The following is a 22,547-nucleotide window of genomic DNA, read 5'->3' as shown; positions in this document are numbered from 1 at the left end:
GTTTGCACAGTACGGTCAACATTTAGAATGACAAAAAATATTCGTGAAGTGTAACCGAAGTTTTCTTTTCATTTTCTTGAGAATAATATGTCAAAGGGAAGCAACTTGTGTGTAAACAAACACAATGACAACAATACGACAGTTTACATGTGATGATTTGTTTAAATTTAATAAAGTGTAAGTTTATGTTTTAATTTAACACAAGTGTTATCACACATGACACTGTTCAGTTATTCAATAAAGATATTTCGATAAAACTGAATTGTTACTAGTGCGGTCCATTCGGATACATTGTATTCGGATGGCAGTGTACTTAAACTAACTCTTTATCTGTGTAATTGATTAATTTTCGTTTAGCATTACAATCAAAATATGTTTTAAATCTAAAATCGGCTGTTTTCTTTTTCAGTAACCTAGATCCGTTGACAGAAACTGTATCCCTTGTGTTGGCAACATGACTGGTCATCACTACTTACTCTAGTCATGGTTACGCTGTGTACACTGATATTTGATAACATAAAGTATACCATTTACATTTTGTATCGTCAGATTATTTCAATAGGTCAACACGTGACATATCATTCCAAAATTCTGACTAAACACACAGTCAAAGCATTTAATCAGTGCAGGGCGTGTCGGCTTGTGCTAATTTCGACCACTGAACACAGAGTAAAGTAAAATTGATATATTTGAGAGAATGCTCTTAAGACAAAGTTACTTTTGAACACATCATCATGATAATTTCAATTTAATGATCAGATGTTAAACCAATTTAAGCAACAATCTACATCTAAGTCCTTTTTCCAGTGTATGTGGCTATTGTTGACAGTTTGCTTACAGCTCTAGCCTTATCAACAGACCAAAACATCTATGTTATTTGATTCTACCTACAAATGTTAATTTGTCATTTATTTTACTTATTTTATTTACTGCACTGTATGTAGTTCAGACTAAGCCTTACTGGTCACTCATTGGAATTTTATGAACTTAGTGAATTTAGTTTTTCATGTTCCATTCAGTTAGTTATTTGGGTGGTATAAATATAATGTTATCATCCACTGACCAGTCTCGGCTCTGACCTCGGCTCCTGCCAGTAATAAATGACGAGGTCCGACAATCACAGCTATATTGTAGGCCCGCTTGTCCGGCAATAAGTTTTGGGTCAAAATGATTTAATAAATATGTGTCAAACGTGTATCTTGTTAATTTTATTAACTAACCTATGTTTACTTTATCAAACCAACTTAATCAGGGCGTTTATCGACCCGAGCTCCCTGGGTTTTGACGCATTCAAAATCGTAAATGACCCGAAAATGAAGCATCATAAATTTGTAATATTAATCATTTGCAAGACATGATCTAAATGTCTTTTTATCAATTAAAGTCAAGAGCAATTAACACCCGCAATGACAACTGATTATCGATCTAGAATCTAATCGGTTTCCATGTTAATTAGCAGCACTCAAACTCAATGACGTGATAACTCCGCCCATTATGCAAATTAACGGATACCTTCTGCTTTTTCACTTAGTACGATGGTTTAAAAAACAACAATGCTTAAATATATTTTGTATTAGTTTTTTAAACCATGTCTATATCAGTTTAAAAAATGTATAAATGTATTAGTTTTTAATAGATAATCATGTACCATGCAATGCCATCATACGACAGATGAAAACTATAATTAAGAAGTGAGACCATGTATTTAGAAAAACACAGACAATGACACTTGAAGATCTGATTTTGACTCTTGAAAATCAGATTTTAAGAGTCATTGACCATTGGGTTTAGACCCTGTTGAAAGCCCTGACTTCAACAAAAATGTACATAAAATGTTTGGTCCTGCAAAAACTGGTCCGGTCCTGCAATGTAGACTGTATTGCAGGACCTTGTGTCCTGCAATGTAATAATGACTTTCGTACAGACTGACTGACCTGAACCTTTGCTAGAAAAGTTTTGAAAACCAAGACCTCAAAGGACTCTGCAGATATTATGTTAAATTTGCAGTAGCTGGTCTCTGAGTGGTGTTGAGTTTTTCCTCATTTATTTCCCTCATAAGCCAAAGTGTGAAACTGTCTTGAGTATTAACATCTATTGGGAAGAAGCACAAACTTCAAGCAATTCCAAAATGCTGCGTACTGTTATATCAAATTTCGAAGGTATTTCTTTAAACTTCTTCACTGTAAAGTTTATTGTTTATTTTCACCATTGTTATCCTTAACCAAGTGTTCAGTATGGACTGCCGTTCTACATGCAGTACCTGGCCCACTGGCCTGAATACTTCCAGGTGGCTGAGTCAGCATCAGGCGAGATAATGGGATACAGTAAGTTACAAAGATTGTCAGTAAGTCTGAATGGGTTGTCAAAGTATTGTGCTTTACCTTATGAGAATTAGGGCATCAGCTATCTCAAACTTCCAGTAGTCCTCTTGTTAAGTTGGTGATGATTCAAAACTATCAGAGTGTCTTCTGAAGCTTCCATAGCAAATTATGTCAGGCCTTCTCAGTCGAGACTTTAGGATTTGATACATTTGACAAAGGCTCAATTTAGACCACTTACAACATAAGATTTCTGATAAAACCTAGCTGGAGCTTTTAAAATAACTAACGTTGAATATGTGTATTTTACTTGAAAACTTGTTCAAGTGATTGATTTGTATTCCTGATTTTCAGTTATGGGCAAGGCAGAAGGTAGCCAGGAGCTATGGCATGGTCATGTGACAGCCCTTACTGTTGCCCCAGAGTTTCGCAGACTTGGACTGGCCGGCAAACTTATGACAAACTTGGAGGACATCTCAGAAAAGTAAGAAATATGTCTATAAATCTATTTGTTTGTAAAATAAAATGAATATCATGAAAGGTTAAATGGAGCAAAAGCAGAGTAGACCTGTATAAAGAAAAAGTTTTTTCATGAAAATATATTGAACAATACAATTGTCTTTTTTAAATTTAGCAAACATGACCCATGTATATGAATATGCACTCTTTATAGGCAAACAAATAAATTATAAAACAACTATATGTATCAAAATATTAGCAACTTAACTATGAATATGCTAAATTAATAGGTACTGTACTTGTACTCATACAAATACAAGTGTTTTTATTAGACACAAAATAACTCGTGAAATGGTGTTCTGTATGTAATGAAGATTATTTAGCACAAATGAGTTATTTTCATGGATATTATGATTTTAACCTGTTTCCAACAGGAAGCAGTGTTACTTCGTAGATCTGTTTGTGCGAGTGTCAAACAAAGTTGCTGTGGAGATGTATAACAAACTTGGATACAGTGTGTACAGACGCGTCCTTGAATATTACTCTGGAGATGTTGATGAAGATGCATTTGGTAAGTTGGTAAACCCATGTTCAGGTTTACATGCATTGGTCAGAATGTAAAATTCCAGCTGGTAATCTCAGACATTTTGCTAGGAGGAATACCCAAGATTGGACACATATTTACCTGAGCCTTTAATATTTGGCTGTCAACTTAGGACTTGGGCTAGAATTGTTACCCTAATACTTTTCAAAGCCTGTGACACAAAGAAAGGTGGACAAATATCTCAGAACAAATTTCTGAGACTGTGTTTGACTGTTTCTGAGGTCAAACTCATGTCTACTATGTGTACGATACTAGTACTAAGTTTCTTAAGCACAAGTCACAAGTCATTTCTGCCTCAAATGTTTGCAATTGTGACCGAGGACTAATACAATAATTATCCATGCTCATTCTTACGATGGAATTGAAGGTGCTTAGTTATGCTCTCCGAAGGGAGAGCATATAGTTGCCATTTTGTCAGTTTGTAAGTCCATCCGTCCGTTTGCACACTCTTGTCAGCAAAATAACTTCAAAACAATTAATTGGTTTGAAATAAAACGTACCACATAGATGATATACAATGAGAGGAAGTGCAGTGCACAAGAACCATATTCCTATCATACATATTGGTTAAGTGATATCCTTAAAACCGTTTTTTTATAATTAGTGTTTGCACATCCATGTCTTGGTGTCTTCAAAACTAGTGATGGGATTAAAATTAAACTTGGTATTTAGATAGATGGCAATGTCAGGGAGGTAGTTCATCGCACAATAACCATTATCCTATCATGCATATTAATAAAGTGATCTCCGCTTTACCATTTTTTTCATGAGCCATATCTTGAAAAAACGCCAAAGGCATTGTAATGAAATTTCAAATATAGATAGATGACAATTGAAATAAAGTGCATTGCACTAGAACCATAGCCCTGCCTTGCATATTTTTAAGTTATCTCCCTTTACCTGATATTTTTTGAAAATGTGTACTTATCCGGGGTATATCTTGGGAAATAGGTTATACTGAATGAATTGAAATGAAACTTGAAATGTAAATAGATGGCAATAAGGGCTATTCCATTTAAACATTTAACCCCCAGGGGGAAGGCACTTTATATTATGCCAGCCCCCTACAGAAGCAAATTAACCCTTTTCGGGTCCAAATTTGTGAAAAAAACACACCCATCCTTATACTATTCAAATAATTGCCTTCCCCCCAGGGGTTATATGTTTTACTGGAATAGCCCTAAGAGAAAGTGCATAACCTAAGAACCATATTTCTGTCCTGCATTTTTTTAAGTAATTTCCCCTGAAACTATAGTTTTTGAAAGTCGGAGATATTACGGGCGATATTTATGGGTATTTCTGAATTTCAATGGCTGCTTTTTATTTCATGTCTTGAAATTTACTTTAAGATTTATTTCTCAAACCTGCCCATACCTTTCCATGTTCTCAATTTTTCCAACTTGTGTATACTAATGCTACAACCATTTACCTTCTAACAGCACATTGTATTACAATTTCTGCCTATTCATAGAAAATGGGCGTATGGGAAGCATCCATATCTTCCAGCAATTTTCTTGTTGGACGTTGTAATGGCTATTTTTACATTTTATATAGGAAATTTAATTATTATTACAAAGAAGGGTTGGTATAACTTTGCACATATGGGTTGATCGGTCAATCTCTTTGTCCTTCAGTAGACCAAACATTGTCTGAGTATGTTAGGGCCTAAGATTCTTAAACTTGGTAGGGAGGTTGGTCATGACCAGCAGTTGACTATTAATTAAGACTCATAGATTTTGAGGTCAGTAGGTCAATGGACACAGTGACCTTAAATGCAAAAAACTTGTCTGCTTAAAAAATAGAAAATGCTTGAGGGAGGTTGGTCATAAATCTGCAAATGACCCCTATTGATTTTGGGGTCAGCATGTCAAAATTCAGGGCCACAGTTACCTTGAAAAATTAAACCTTGTCCAATCATTACAAACTATAAAGGGGTTGATTGGAACCACGGAACCACTATCCTAAAACTTGGTGTAGAGGTTGGCTAGTACCATAAACTACCCCACAGACATATGACTTATAGGCTGCCATTAGGGGGGGCATAGATGTTTGATAAACATCTTTTTGTGCTCTGATAATGGCTATCCATTCAACGAGGCCCAATCAAGGGCAGTTTTCACAGCTCTTGTTTTAATTAAAACAATTATAATCAATAACTTAAGTTGTTACCAGTATCATTCATATATAATGCCTGGACACTCACACTGATAAAATACATGTAGTACTCCTTGCTTTTACAACTCAAATCTCTGTTTTTTTCTGAAACAATATGCCATCTCTCTTCCTGTAAAGCTGTTTATTTTGGCAACCTCTTTCATGAAAAAGCACCTGTTTGAAACAAGAGAATTGTAAAATAAACTACTGCAAGTAGTTGCACTGTGAGTGGTGCACCTGGCCAGTGACAACCTACAGCAGCATTTCACCTCTCACCTTGCTGCTGGAGGTATGGCAGGCTGACATGTACAGTACTACCTGTTACCTGAGAATTGTGCACAGGCTGTACATCTGCTATCCATTACTTATGTAATTGCTTATTCAAAATAGAAAATTTGAATTGTTTATTGTTTAAATACACATTTAAACACGATTTATTGGGAAAACGTGTCTGCAGCTCATAAAAAAGAATTTGGGTTAGCAATTACGCCCATTTGTTGTTTAAGAATGAAGAAATGTACAATGAATTTTCAAATTATGTACTTCATTTTGCCACTGATAAATTTTCTTGAAATATAAGAACTCTGTGTCATATTACAAATACTAGTTAGATTATGTAGAGATTAATTTTTTGAATAGGGTAAAATATCAAAACTCACCAACATCCTGAGGTAACAGGACACATTTGTATACTATGGTTAGAAGATAATAAAAAACCTCTCTCTCGTATGTGTATAACATAACAAGGGTATTGTCTACAGATCTGCACTGATGTACATTACATACCATGGGTATTGTTTACAGATAAGCACTAATGTACATTACATATCATGGGAATTGTCTACAGATCTGCATTTATGCACATTACATACCATGGAAATTGTCTACAGATCTGCACTTATGGATATTACATACTGCACGTATGTACATTACATACTATGGGTATTGTCTACAGATCTGCACGTATGTACATCACATACCATGGGTATTGTCTACAGATCTGCACGTATGTACATCACATACCATGGGTATTGTCTACAGATCTGCACGTATGTACATCACATACCATGGGTATTGTCTACAGATCTGCACGTATGTACATTACATACCATGGGTATTGTCTACAGATCTGCACGTATGTACATCACATACCATGGGTATTGTCTACAGATCTGCACGTATGTACATCACATACCATTGGAATTGTCTACAGATCTGCACGTATGTACATCACATACCATGGGTATTGTCTACAGATCTGCACGTATGTACATCACATACCATGGGTATTGTCTACAGATCTGCACCTATGTACATTACATACCATGGGTATTGTCTACAGATCTGCACGTATGTACATCACATACCATGGGTATTGTCTACAGATCTGCACGTATGTACATCACATACCATGGGTATTGTCTACAGATCTATACTTATGTATATAACGTACATGTACCATGGGTATTGTCTACAGTGTTGTCATGAAATGATACACCTCCAACGGAATCCGCATTTTGTATGTTCATATTATAAAAAAGAATTTGAGTAAATGTTTCCTTGTTATCATGCAAAGCCTGTATTCCGCCATAACTATAAGCGATCAAGGTATTCACACCTCACTTGTTTGGCAGTGATGATGATCATATTATGCATGTGAGTAGCCAATCACTGTGGTTTCAACAATTGTCATTTTATGCCTTAAATATTGATAGAACTGGACGAGAGATGGCATTAGCTTGTGGTGCCCTTTTTATTCTAAGTTTTTGATTGCATCTCTGTATGTCAGCAGATATTAACATGTTTACTTTTCCCATTGCAGACATGCGGAAGGCCCTATCACGTGACGTGGACAAGCAGTCTGTGATTCCACTGCAGCATCCGGTCCGACCTGAAGAGCTAGATTGATACACCGCCCTGTACCCTCCCGCATACCTCCCACAACGCTTCCACCCCCGGGCACCCACCCCGGGATACAGTTACCATGACGACGAAGAGAGTGGCGTCACGCTGGTTGCTGAAATGCTATGTATTTTTATTCTGTTTCCAGGTCTTATCGCTTATGCAGTTTATTGGTTTTTGAATGGAATTTATAAGTGATTTTAGCATTTTTGGTTATTAACTTGTTGAGCTTTATGTCGTATTTTATGTCGGTATTATTTTAATATGATATTTGTCTGAATATGAAGGTTTCAAATTTGAATGATCTAAAATATATTTTTGCTTTGTGACAATTTTGATTAATCTTTTAATTGATATACTTCAATAAGGTTTTATTAGGACGGTCAATGTTCTATTCAATTCTATATCACAGGGATGGTGCAGGGCTATGATTAGCACTAATTGAGATGTTTTCATTTTAATTCATATTTTCATCATGTTTTACATTTATAAATTAAAATTAAAATTAAATACTATTCAAGGATAAATGGTAAATGAATAATGCATGTAAGGTGTGTTTTTTAATAGCTACCGTAAGGGACGATTTATAAACATGTTTTTTTTTCTATATGGATATTATATTGGTTTGCTTTTTATCCTTACGAACAAATAAACCATTTATGTTTGTGTTATCCAAATAAAAAGAATAAAGTCGTCATTACATTTCAAAAAGTTGTTTTGTAGTACTATACAGCCAAATGATTGAATGCTACTTTAAAATCAGCTGTTGTTACTCCCCTTCGATCAAACTTTTGAACCAGTAAATTATGTGAAATAATAGTTTGATTTTGCTCAAGGATTGGATATGTTTGATTGAAGATGTTTGGGAAATAAACACATCTTACCGTTTATTAGGGAAATGGCAATCCCATTTATTCAAACGTTTTTTGAGCTGAATGCTCGAACATTTGCTTTCGTAGAAACCAATTGATTGAACATAATTTGTTTATGTAATATCATCAATGTAATAGATGTTCAAGCTGCTGACTTTTTGGAACGAACTTTTAGAACGGAAAAATCACACAACAATTTTATGATAAACTAAAATACCCCACCACACATTAAATGTCAACAACGAAGCGTGGTGTTTGCCCCATCTTGGAAACAACCGTTCTACAAGCGAATAAGGCTGATCTCTTTGCAAATGTTTTTTTCAGTAAATGACGATCAGTATAATTTTGTCAATGTATTGATGCCCTGCTCAATTTAAAGATAATTTGTGCATTAACTTTTATTATTAGGAACATACATGTATCATTACACGTTTGTTGATGAATGTTTATAAAATGTTTGTTCTGAAACAAGAGAAAATAATAAGCTTTAGAAATTCTTGGAGAACTATATAACCACAAGACGGCACAGGAACGCCAGTCTACGTCATCGTCGATCAACACTGCGCGTGAGGGCGTCCCACGGGTGGTCCGGTAGCAAAGGGGTATTAAAAAGGGGGTATTTTGCAAAATAAATTAAAATACCAAAATAGTCCAAAAATAAGCATAAAAGAAACCGAAAACTTTCAGTGTCAAGAGACATCACGACGTTGTCTATCGAGCGACTTTGAATAAACTAAAAGAAAAATAAACGGTTTGAAAATTTAGCCCGTTCTCGCGTACAACTAAAGTGTCCAGGGCTGAGACACAATTCTACGACGTCATTTCCGGACGTTTCGTTCGCACACACTTTGATGCGCGTTTCTGAAAAACAACAACAACAACGACACTATAATTAACACAACCATTAACATAGCCATTAACACAACCATTAACATAACCTATTATTTTAAATGCATTTAAGGCATGTAATAAGAAGGGATCTTTTTTGTTTAAGTGTATGTTCGAAATATATTTCACCGAGTGAGGGCCAGTTGCTATATTTCAAGAGATTAACTTTTAATGTTAACGACAAACAAATTTCTTCAAAAGTATATAAATCCTGATGTCGATCCAGGACACTGTGAGCCCGTTTGATGGCTGGAGCACCTTTATTCATCAAATCGGTAGTAATATTCTGACAATGGAATTATTTAAAGGGTATTTCATTTACCGTTTTAAAAACAAGTCACTTTCGTAGTTTCTCTGTTTCGCACGAATATCACCATTTCTTTCATTTCCATGCGTGTATTTATATGGTTACTATAAGGAGCTTGTAGTGCAAACAGCAACCGCACTTGTAAATCAACAAATAATAAGTCATAGATAAGTTCTGTTTTCGTATAAAATTCAGTGTAATTTCTGGAAGCGAAACTCATTTTCGTGAAAGTACTGATTGTCAAGAGTAAAAAGTTAAAAACCGTCTTGATTAATCCCAGGGTCATCCATAAGTCCACGGTAATCTATGTTATCCGCACAGTACATTTATATAGTTAAACAGAGCCTTTTTTTGTTCAGTGAGTTCGCTTTTTTATATAGAAATTTCGATTTTCTAAATGGGTTTACTGTTCTCGTATCCCTTCAAATTAGGTAAGCAAACCTAACCGCAAAGCCTAAATCTTTATTAAAAAATAATTAAAAAAACAGTCTAGCGCAACGGAGTTCTGCCACCATTTCCAGACGTTTTTCCTGTCTCAATTGGAGATCTGCACTGTCATTAGTTCTCACTAATATCCCGGTAGAGCCATTCTGTTACACTTGAAATCGAATTGTGGAGAACATTTACCTCTTGCTATCTTGGTCCATGAATAATCAGGGTTTCTACGTGGTCCTTAAAGGATAAGTTGTAAGAGTAATTATCATCAATGACCGACAACTGCGCCATACGGACATAATGTAATACCTTGTAATGGACACGTTAGCAATGGTTTACTAGAGGAAAGTCGAGCAGAATATGTGTTCGTCGACGAATCAAATGACACGGCTATTTTATATTGCATTTTGATGAGAAATGTCTAGTTTCAGTTAATTACCTCTTACCGAACTATATCTTCTTTAAAAATGACAAAGTACGTTAACGAACACAAATTTATTCTGAAGAACACGGACTCCAGACGCAAAATCCCTCGTACGTGTTTAAATGGTTATACTTGGCTGCTAGACGAGGCTTAAGCCGAGAAATCTGATTTGCTTAGGGCAAGAGCTTCTGCTATTATGACGGGTCTTTTTCCAACCAAAGATGGTAAGAAGATCTCAATTATTTTATTTTTCGGTTGGCGAATCCGCCAAACTATCAATTGAAAATGACAAATGCATGTATAACAATATAGTGCATGAAATACTTTCAATACTATTTACCATGAAATGCCTTGAAAAGTAATTAGAATCATTGAAATTAGGATATCTTGTTTAATTATAATGTATGCGTCATTTCTCGTTCTGCACTTGCCCTTTGGGAAGAAAAATTTGTAGGATTATATTTTAATATCTTTTCTTCCCGAAAGCAAAATATTACAGCAGCTTTTTAGGTTTCCCTGTGGTAAATGAGAGTTGATTTAACGACGAAGTGTCGAAGTGTTTCCAACTTTAGACATAGAGACGTAGGAAACAAATCACATTTCGGGGAAAATTCGTCAGTTTTCATGACCTTTAAAGTTAATGTACGTGTACTTTTTTATACGAACTACTTAGTCATGTTTCAACAGGTTCAGTTCTCAGGATCTTATCATTTCATTTATTACAGAAAGCTTCAAATGCAAATCATGCAACACCTTCAGCGATAAGCTGTTCAGGAAACAATCGACCAGTCTTGCATCTCGTAATAGTTGTTTTACGATTTTCCAGATTTGAGCTGTATTTGTTGAATGGATGAAGTCCATCCTTGTAGACTAAAGCATCCAATGGAAGCTTTTGTGTTATGTCACATAAATAATGTCACTTATGTTGAACAAACACGCAGGCGTGTACAAATCAATTCAGGAATGCTGAACGTCTTACGAACCATGTGCGTGTGTAAGATTTTTTTTAACGACGAACTGGTAGGATTATAATTGTTATATAAAGCGATGATAATGAATGTGTGCGGATTGGGGAATGTAAAAGTCGCTCGATCAACACTGTTATTTTGACACCTGTAGATTTGCACGGAACGGTGGTTGTTAAACCATTACATCTGTGACAAAGGCTTTACAAGCATGTTCCTCCTCACACTTGATACAGAGGATATTTATTGATTTGTCAGTGTAAAATCGTATTTTATTTCACGATTGTCATAGAAAAATCATATTTTCGCGAGTTCTATTATCAAGAAAGAAAAAATACGATCTTACACTGAAATCACTAAATTCTGAGTGTTATTGGTATTTTAATTTTATTTTCCTAAATGCCCCCCTTTTTATAATAGTAATAGTTAGCCAAGAGGTATTTTTATAGTTCATTATTTACTCGTGTTTAAGTGCAAACATTTTATGAACATTCACCAATGAACTTTTATTGATGCATTTATGTTCCAAATAAGAACAGTTAATGCACTTAAGTACTTTTATATTAAACAGCGCATGAATACATGACCAAATTGCACTTTTCGCTATTTAGTGAATGAAAAGTGGAAAGGTCAAACGTGTTACAAAAACAAATGTGAATTAAAATTGTAATTAAAATAGTTTTCCGAGTTTAAGAGTGAAGACAACGCTGGCAGCTGACAAATTCGTAGGCGTGTGTTTGGTTATTTGTTGTGTGAATTTTCCGGGAAGTCTTTTACAAAGTCATAAAGTTTAAAAAGATATTTGATACATATGTTTGAGCAGTTGTTTTCGTCTGTAATTTGTTTAGTACGAAAGCTAGTGTTTGAACATCCAGCAATAATGGAATTCAATAAAACATTTAAAAATGAGGATGAATATTTTTCTAATAAACGTTATGTTTATTTCCCACAACATCTGAATTTAAACAGTTGCAACCTTTTTGAATATCAAATATAATTGGCAACATAAATTCCTAAACCCAACTTAAAGTTGATATTTTCACTCCTTAGTTGGAAGTGATTAAATCAGATTGATATTTTCACTGTTGTTATTTCATTGTTGTTACTCCATATTTCATCGAAAAGCATGAACAAAATTATTTAGCGCATACACTTATTTCAGAAGTATACAATTGGAACATTAATTTGAAGGTATTCATTTATAATAGTTTCTCTTAAAACTAGTCATTGAAGGTACACGTCGACATTCGTTAAATCATGTTTCAAGATAGCAATACTTATGTTCTCCACAATTCGATTTCATGTGTAACAGAATGACAGTATCGGGATATTCAGTGAGAGTTTATGACAATGCGGGTCCCAATATGAGACGGTAAAATGTCTGGAAAGTGTTGAAATAAACTTTTTGCATTGGTCGTATGCTTCATGTGTCGTGGTTTAGATTCCATAGGTTTTGTTTTGAAGACCAAAAGAGACACAGGGATAGTAAACCCATCTAGAAAATCGAGTTCTGAAATCGTTTTGTATGGAAGAAATCGAGCACACGCAGCAAAGAAGGCTTTGTAACTTTTCTTAAATGTACTTTACGCGTTACAGCGGTAACCGAAGACTTATCGAGGACTACTTGGATAAATTAAGAAATCTTGATCATTACAGTCTGACACGAAAATAATTTTCGCTAAACCCCAAAGTAAATCATCCAAAAATAAACACCAGAAAAAAAATCAGAAACATGCAAACATTTAACCGGGTTGGTCGATAACGAGTTCCCTTATATGACAGTGATTTCAAGAAATTGCATGGACAATAATATTACAAGTCATTCGATACTTTGTAATATTTGTCATTTGCACTTTATATTTCCGTCGGATGTTGCCAAAACTACGATCCATCCGATATATATATGTGAAATGGAAAGTCAAAAATTGCTGTCTTTTGGTCATAGTTGGTTGTAAGTATTATTTCAAACGCTGCGGAGCCTCGGCAAATTTACTCGACTAATTCCTTGTCTTGCAACTAAAAGCTTTAAGTGTAAGTCAGGCAATTCATAATTCCAGCGATAAGCTGGTATTGAAACAATCAAACAGGTGTTGCATCTCTCTTGTTAAAGTTGTTTTGTGATTTGCCACGTTTCTCACAAGGCATGAGCTGTAATTGTTGAAGGGATGAACTCCATCCTTGTACGCTATAGCTCCTTTGGAAGATTTTTTGCTTTATGTCACAAAACTATGTTGAACAAACTCGTAGACGTGTGCAAATGAATTGACGAGTTGAGTGCGTTCGGTTTTTCTGCCACTGATCTGGTAGGGTTGTCATTATTATTTATACATTGTTAAATGACTAGGACGGGTTGAGAGTCGCACAGCACTTCCAGTTAGACAACTGCAGGTTGGCACGGCGAGGTGGTGGTTAAACCATTACACAAGTGACAGAGGCCTTCCTCAAATATGAGATAATGGTTAAACAGATGTATAGCAACACTATTATTTTGAATGTTTACAAGTGTACTTAAAGGGGGTATCAAATTATGTATATCGTTGCTCATCGTGAGACTCGCCGAAAGTCCACACGCATATATAATTGCAGTCCTTATGTATTCAACTTCTACTGATAGATAGTGTTTATTCTCCAGACAGTTCTTTAACTACTCATATGGGCTGAAGCTGCCTGTTTTTGAGCTCACTTTCCTGTCCTTCAACGAACGGACCCACACAACGCTAAATACCCCTGAATCCCCCTGAATACTTTCTAATAACACGTCTAATGCAACATAACATACTGAACACTATTCCACGATTTCAATTGGAATCTGGATTTGTTTGATATTTTTATTTAAATTCTTTGACTTGCTGATATTGCAAAAACAGTGAAACATGTACGCACGAATATTCACACGTGTTTGACAAACATTGTAATATATAAAAAAAAAATCGTCATTCTTTGATTGGTCCGTTGTCTGTTTTAGATATTGTGTTCATTGTTCAAAAACTGTTTCTTTCGGTAGCCTATATTTAATGGAATATACATTTAAAAGTGCAGCGATTTTGACAATGCTTCAATTTCAACATATTTGTTTTCATTTAAATTGATTTGGCCCTTTTAGTTTCATTTGAATTATATAAATATACCTTACAATTAACTCGAACGAAGTAATTTGAAGAGAGAAATGCAGACATATCAATCGCATCTTTTTTTATAATTTAATTTATTTTGTTCAAGCGAAAGACAGGCCCTTGTCCGAATTGTTCCACTGCTTTGTTTTGTCTCTGTCTTTTAACACCACAAATTCACGCACATTTGTTTTACCTCGTTTTGGGGTTTGTTCCTATTACATGTAAGATATTCGTGCAAGTTTAAGGTTACAATGTTGACAGTTTATGCTTTTTATTTCTATACTACCAACATATTCCATTGATTCAATTAGTTCTTGTCTTTTGTCCGATTGTTCCTACACAGCAGGAAATTTACTATGCCTTTTTAGAATATTATATCTAAACAATTGAGTAAATACTGATTAAAATTTCCAGCTTGTGGTATTTGCTTTATATATTTAAAGTGGAGGTGTACAAAGCTATTTTATTGTATAATTACAGGCATTTTGATGTGAGATCAATAAGGCTTATTTTTACATTATATTACAACGCTCCAATAAGCACTGTAATTATAGTCCATAACAATATGACTCTCTTTCATTTCTCTGTATATGCGAGGAAAAACGTTACCATGGACTTAGATGTCTGGAATCAATTTGAAAGCTGTTTAGGCTTCTATTGTTAGACAAGATGAAAGCTATTTCCTTTCATCAAAAGCTAAATTATTTGAGAAAGCTTACTTTTGGTATCTTAATCAAATCAGCACCGGCTCAATATTTTCTTGTGACGTTCCGACAGACCGGTTAGACAGCGTCGGAGCCATGACGCGCGGTACTTATAACTCAACAACTGTTAACGCTGATATCAGAACTTGTGGTTGGCAAAAACAACAAACATGTTCTTAGCCCAAAATATACATAAAATCACATTCACGACGGCACTATAACAGTTTTGTAATGAGAAAAGTATGAATACAGAATAAGATGTACACAAATGAGGTTAACATGTATCTATCAAGTTATAGCTTTTGTACGTTTTCAGTTGCAATATAAGTATACATAAGAAGTTTGTGAATCAAGAATGTATTCTTAGCATTTAACAAACTACAATTCATGCAAGAACAGTTTCAATACTATTTAGGTTAACATATATTTTTAATATCATTATAAAATGGGCATACAAGAATAAAATAGTAATCATTTTCAATCATATGCATACTACAATAGACACATTTTCTGTCATCTCTATGTACATTCCTATATCGTCCTTCTATAATTTATGGACTGAACAACGCAATATACTAAGAGCGTGTCAATGATTATCATTAGTGACAGTATCAAAATATTTTTCATGACAATGATGTGTTTGTATTTGGACAGCTTTGACGAATCATTTATAGTTGCATTCCATTTGTGCATATGCTGGTCTTATACGCATTCAATAACTTGCGACCGTTGTTACTTAGTAATCGGCATATTATCGTTAAGATAATTGAATCTATGATCGTACAATTTTTAACCTATGAACACCAAGATTCGTTAACATTCAGTGTACGACAATATTAAAAACATCTATGTGTTGAGTTGTCAAGAAAATTGACAAGTTTATACTTATATCGTAATATCCCGTCCAAACACAAAACATCTCATGGTTCTTTACCTAGCTCGCCGTAAACGGCAGCATTACACGGTTTGATATCTGACATTACGTAATTGTTTTTATTTATATTTTCAAATAAACTCACTATATCAACAAAACAGCGGGCATGGGCCCACGGTTAACATCGAATTACAATCTGATAGATTAAAGTAAATACGGTTAATTTTTAATTATGTGGTTTATGTCTTCATATTTTATTTTTACTGACTTGATTCTTGCTCAAAAGTGTGTATTTTTATGAGATACTCGTTGTTACTCGAGCACGTGTAGAAGCCGTCATTTCTACGCGTTATCCGTTGGCTCTTTGCTTGCTTTCGCTTCCGATCTATATCCTATATCCTTTTTCTTAAGCCGCCGTCGTGTTTTCTCTCGAAGCGTGTATCGTTTCTTCTGTTTCATCTACGTTCATTCTTACCGCTTCTGCTCTTGTGTAAGTTTTCATAGTCTCGCTTTCTCAGCTCGAAAATGGGTTTGGTATGCATTGCCGTATTTTTGTCCGGATTATACTCAAGTCAGAAGCATTTTTATTTGAGTCATTACGCCGTGTTGAGTCTCTTCCGTATCTGCCGTATTTTACGGATTTTAATCTTCTGTTCTATCCGTCTCTCGCTTGTTCAAATAACTACTCGAAGGTGAAACATTTCTATCAAATATAAACTTACGTGTATAACAAAGAAATGTTAATGGAACACAATGTATTAACAATTATGAAAATTGGTGTTTTCTGTATCAAGCTGTATGTTGAAATGCATTTGATATAAATCACACATTTTCATGCTAACCAAGGTTGCCGTGGAGGTAAGTTGGTAAACACATTTTTGTTCGTCCCTGCATTGGTTATAAAGGATGCCAGTTATTCGGACAGGTCATCTCAGTTCGTAGTATATTCAGCTAGACATAAGTTCAATCCCTAGACTGGTTACATTATTTTCTGCGCGCCCAACATGAGACTTTGGCTAGTGCTGCAATGCGTAAGATGGAGTAAAACAATTACCTGCATCGTTTTCAGAGCCTGTGACAAAAAGAAATGGTGTCGATATACAATTCTTTAAGGTTTTTTAAGGTAGGTTTTAGTGTATGCGACGTCAAGGTCATGTCTACTCTATGTACAATACTAGTATTTAGTTTGTCAAGCACAAGTGACAATCTATTTTTGCCTAAAATATATAAAATTGTTACTGAGTACTATTAGAGTGTTTCTACATGGTCATCCTTAGAATGAAATTGTAGCTGCTTAGTTTGTACATGTCAGGACATCTTTATTTAACGCTTTAAAGTATAATGTAAATAATTCAAAAAAAAAAAAATTTATATATATATATCATCGATACTTCGGTTACCATTGTCATTCAAATTATGTTTCCACACTCTCATTGGTGAAATAGTGGTCATCTGTTTCATGACTGGATTCTCTTTGTTTTCTGAAACAAAATGCCATCGTTCTTTCTGTTAATTTTTGCAACTTCTCTTATAAATGACAATCTGTTTGAAGCTAACTAGATAATTGTAAAATCAACAACTGCAATAAGTTGCATTGTTATCGTTTCACCTGGCCAGTGATAACCTAGAGCAGCAATTCACCTTTCACCTGTACCAGTCTGCTGTAGGTATGGCAGCCTGACATGTGCTATCGGTTACCTGAAAATTGTGCACTGTACTCACAAACATCTGCTATTCTGTTATTATATGATTTCTTATTGAATATAATTGAAGTCAAGACAGATGTGCCTGCATTTCAGAAAATAAGAATCTGGGTTTAAAATATATTAAGTCATTTGTAAAGCCATCATTTTTTTTCAAATAATTTATTTCATTATGCCAGTCATGGATTTGAAGTAAAAGAATAGAAATGGCATATAGCACATACAGATAAGATTACAAGACTGGTTCAGTTACTTATTGAAAGGGGTGGAATCTTTATAAAATTCATCAACATAAACGGTATTGTCCATAAAGTTACAGGAAGTATTTGTATGCTTTTGGAAAAAGATGAAAACGCATGTTTAAAGTGTTTTCATGAAAGATACTTCTTTTACGGAATCCACTACTTGTAATTTTGTACAGTCCCTAGAGGTATTTGTGCGCATTTTTAGCGAGGATGGACTGTTAGCATCCTAATCTCACTGTACTCATAGCTATTTATCAAAAACATTTATTGACTTAAATGTTTGTAGTGAGTTATGTACAAATGTCTGGCTTTCTAACAAATTCCTTTGAAGGCCACGAAAGGTCAAGGTCAATGTCATATCAAGATCGAAATGTGAAAAAGTGCTAAAAAATAAGTTATTTACTTATGATTGTTTTCAACAGTTTACAAACTAATGCCATGTTTCCTTATAAGAACATATTTCTATAACCTATAATCATTTCCAATCAGAATAATACAAAAGAGAACAACATTAGATGAACTAGATACACCAGCCAATATAGAACAACCACCTGATTTTGATTTTTGCAGTTTTTTCTAATTGTAATTTTTATTAAACAAACAATTGTCTTTGTTATATAGTATTTTTATTATTTAATTATTCATGATGTGAATTTATGTTTAAAACCATAGAAACGTGCCCACTGAGGTCACATAAGGTTTAGGACAATTTGAAGGTCAATGTCATTTCAAGATGAAGATAATTTCAAGATCAAATTACCAAACAAACCTACGAAATTTAAGATTCCATGTTTATCTTTTTTTTAAGTTATTTGTGTTGACAAAAGTGATCTCAAAATAGCGAAACGTATATTCGTAATAAAGATGTACACGTCAGCTAAACAACGAGAATTTTTCAATGGTTTGTTACAGATGCATTTTGCCCAAGGTGGTCACAAATGTTGCTTATGTGCCAATCATATAACCAATAATTTTTATTACATTTGACAGTTTCAGTGCCTTTTCTACTTTTAAATCCTGCAAGGTATAGATCATGGAAGAAATGATTGCAAACAGTAAATCATTTATAATTTCATGGAAGGTGCTTTTTATATACATCCAAGTGAAATGTACAACATCGACTCAGGGTTGTTTCTCTTACAATATGGAAGACTCCCTCATCACATGTGATGGCAAGATGTTTCTGCTTTAAGTCTTTCAGGATTGTTTGAAAATTCTTCATAGCGTATAGACGGTTGCATATTCTGTGACAGAAAAAAGGACCGTAATATATCGTACTATCATTTCCCCAATATCTTCTTGGGTTATAAGAGAGTTGAAGGCGCTCTAGGATGGTACCTTTTGCGAATAATGCTATGGATATAGAGCTCTATTTCCAATGCCAGATAAATCAAGTCCTGCAAGAGACCATGCAACATCTCGAACAGCAACATCTTGTTTCATGTGTTCTGCGCCTGTTATTTCCGATTTTGTCTTGGAGCATGTGGGAAGAATAACTATTTTAAGAGGCTTTGAATATTCCAAAATTTCTTGGCATTCTAAATTTGTCTTTTAATACCTTATTGCCAGGCATAATGTTCGGCTTTTTCTTTGTCACTTATAGTTTGTCTTGGAACATAACAGTGACTGTGTCATACCACTGAGAATTGCTTCTTCATCAACATTATCAAAGGCTGCAATAGTGAAATTCTCTGGATGAAACATACTAGGGAGTGGTACTTTGCCATTTGATTGCATAATTTTAAAGTTTGCAATTTCATCATGACACCGTTGCAATTCATTGCATGAAACTGCAAGGCCATATTGATTCAAACTTGTTATCAGCTCTCTGAAATTTTCATTAATAACTTCTGAAGTCATCAAATGGAGAGGTGATCGTCTGCTTCCATTGTGAAAATTATAGTATATCGTTTGGAAAATGGTTTCCATCTTCATCTTTTTCTGTAATGGCATGTTCTGCACGTAGGGTTTGGATAATCATTTCTCTCTTCAATTACTTCAGCAATATTATCATCGTAAAATAATTCAAGATCGAGCCGAAAGTACACCAAGAAATCTTTGTAATGGCGCTGGTATTTCTGTATCCCTTCATGATTTTTTTAAATCGGCAGCATCGCAGATTCATTCAAATCAAAGTCACGATTCAACAAGGCATTTCGTATTGTCTCAGCACATTCGTCAATGAAATCATTTGATGAATTTGTGTCTACCAATGTTTGTCTTTTACCTGCATTGGAAAATACCGTTAATGCAGACCCTCTTGCTTCGAGGAAATCAAAAAGAAGGCCATACATCGTGTATTGTTAAAGCAAAATGAGTCTCATTTCTCTATTGCTAAACTGTATCTCTAAATTAGCAGAATTTCTAATTGCTTTGTCCTGCAAATTATTGAAGACAAAAGCTTTGACCGAGAAGACTTTCCCATCTATGTCTTTGATAACTTTTTCAAAAGCCTGCCGTTTCATAGACAGTGTCGTTTTATCAGACTTACTATTTTCATAGTCATATATTTTCGCATATAAGTGCTGTGGTAGTACAACTCTTCTCCGAAAACGGAATGTTCATTCTGTAGATCACATATCCTTGTATATACTTCACCTTGGAAAAACACTGCTGATTCCAAGAATTTCTTTGCCCTTTCACATTCCAAAATTCTATATTTATTGCATTCACTTTTAGGCTCTGTCGATTATTTTTATAAGTATATTTTCACAGTCATATAACCTAACATATTTATATATTTATAGGCGCTTTATAACATCAGTTGGACATAATAATATACAAAGTGATCAGATTTGAGTCATTGCGTACACTTGCTCTTCCGTTTGCCGTGCTCCTTTTTGATTGGTCAGTATCTTGTTGACAAATGATTAACCTCTGAGCGTCGCCTTGTATACGATTTAATGTTTTTAATTATTAGCTCGACTACTCGAATAATAAAAAGGCTTTACTACTCACCCGTTGTCGGCGTCAGTGTCGGCTCCAGCGTCGGCTCCAGCTTCCGGTAAAAGTTTAAGGGCAAGTTGGCATTTTCACTTATAACTTTAATACCTTTCATTCAATTCACTTAATACTTCGCACAGTTGATTGACTTAGGAACTTAGGTGAAAGTTTAACGGCACATTATGTCAGGTAATATGTTAAACTTAATACACAGTTGAAGGGCAAGTTGGGATTTTTACTAATAACTTCATTAATGAACTTAATACACCACAGTAATCGACGACCATCTTACAAATTGGTTACACAACTTCATTTCATCCTAAATAGAAATCAAGGCCCTCGATTGACTTATGTAAACGATTTAGGGCACATTGTGTCTGGTTAAAGTTAAAGGGGAAGATGGGATTTTCACTTATTACTTCTATACCCTTTATTCAATTGACTTAATACTTCACACAGTTGTTTAAGGCCATCACGCAATAAGGTAACATAACTATTAATTCTAAATACAAAATATGGCATTTTTTGAATTTGTTAATGTTTTGATTTTAATGTTTTTTGAAATCATTTTTATTGCTGTTGACAGACACATTTTTAATAATTTTAACAAGGTTTTCACAAAGTGAAACCTGGTTATTAGAATGACGTAAGGCGTTGGTGAGGTCGGCCGGCATGAGGGTGGCGTCAAACTCACATATGGTATCGCATAATTTAATTTAAGTTTAACATATGGTGACCAAACTTGGTATGTTGAAATACTTTATTGAGACCTTTCATAAGATTGCATTAGGAGCCCCTAGATTCGAGTTTAAGATCACTGTTACTAAAATAGAAAAATTGTTGAAAATCTTAAGTTACTGTTAACATCTTGCAACCAAACTTTGTATATAGCACGACTTTATAGAGACCTTTCATGGGATTATGTTTTGGGCCCCAAGAGTCATGGTCAAGGTCAAGGTCACTGTAACTAAAATAGAAAATGTTTTTTTACTGTATAACTTTAGCTAGGGTTGACATATTGTGACTAAACTTGGTATATAGAAACGTTTGTGGGAACCTTTCATAGGATTGTGTTTAGGGGCTCTTAGTGTCAAAGTCACTATTACAAAAATAGATATATAGATAGATTTAGAAATCCTGACATCTGTACATCACTGACTACAGAAATACAGTCAATATATGTTTGAGTTAAAAAGGTGGCCTTTTTATGTTGTCTTACTTTCCATGGTAATCTGCGAGATGCCATCTATCCACCCTCGCTTAAAATGAACATCAGATACCCTCCAACAGAAGTATACCGAGAAACGCTCTGGACAAAAAATGCACACAAATACGTCTGGAAACTAGACTAATTGTATTTTGATGCGTACCTGAATGTTCCGCTCACATGCGCTGTTAATTTTCTCTTCCTGTACTCATTCCTTGATGTGTAAAAATAAACTACACTTGTAAGCATTTTATTGAAACGAATTCGATTTCCATTTGCACTATACAAGATAAACCTATAGCAAAATGTGGTCATTAAAATTTATTTAGGAGTATAGTTACTGAGATTTTTTTGTAACGTAAGCTCGCATTTTCTGTAAGCAGAACTACTTCAGACCTTCAATTTTCTAGATGTGTTTACTGTCCTTGTG

At 34.6% G+C, this 22,547-nt stretch overlaps 1 protein-coding gene across 1 annotated transcript; it reads left to right on the top strand.

Moving 5' to 3' along the window:
* Positions 1-71: 71 nt before the first annotated feature.
* Positions 72-8,142, top strand: LOC128207358 (N-alpha-acetyltransferase 20-like). The gene is made up of 6 exons (XM_052910235.1): positions 72-177; positions 410-434; positions 2,234-2,324; positions 2,673-2,802; positions 3,212-3,348; positions 7,358-8,142. Exons 1-6 carry the CDS (start codon positions 125-127, stop codon positions 7,441-7,443), a joined length of 522 nt encoding a protein of 173 aa, XP_052766195.1. The 5' UTR covers positions 72-124; the 3' UTR covers positions 7,444-8,142.
* Positions 8,143-22,547: the final 14,405 nt, after the last annotated feature.

This window comes from Mya arenaria, chromosome 11 (assembly GCF_026914265.1).
Source record: "Mya arenaria isolate MELC-2E11 chromosome 11, ASM2691426v1".
Classification (NCBI taxonomy): Eukaryota; Metazoa; Mollusca; class Bivalvia; order Myida; family Myidae; genus Mya; species Mya arenaria.
The sequence above is the reverse complement of the archived record's forward strand: the minus strand, read 5'-3'. Positions and strand labels throughout refer to the sequence as shown.

What these genes read in the sequence shown, in the direction of transcription:
- LOC128207358 (XM_052910235.1), top strand. Translation starts at nt 125, where the DNA reads ATGACAACAATACGACAGTTTACATGTGATGATTTGTTTAAATTTAAT. An exon ending in AGGCGAGATAATGGGATACA is followed by an intron (nt 2,325 to 2,672) that starts GTAAGTTACAAA and finishes CCTGATTTTCAG; the next exon opens with TTATGGGCAAGGCAGAAGGT. An exon ending in TGTTGATGAAGATGCATTTG is followed by an intron (nt 3,349 to 7,357) that starts GTAAGTTGGTAA and finishes TTCCCATTGCAG; the next exon opens with ACATGCGGAAGGCCCTATCA.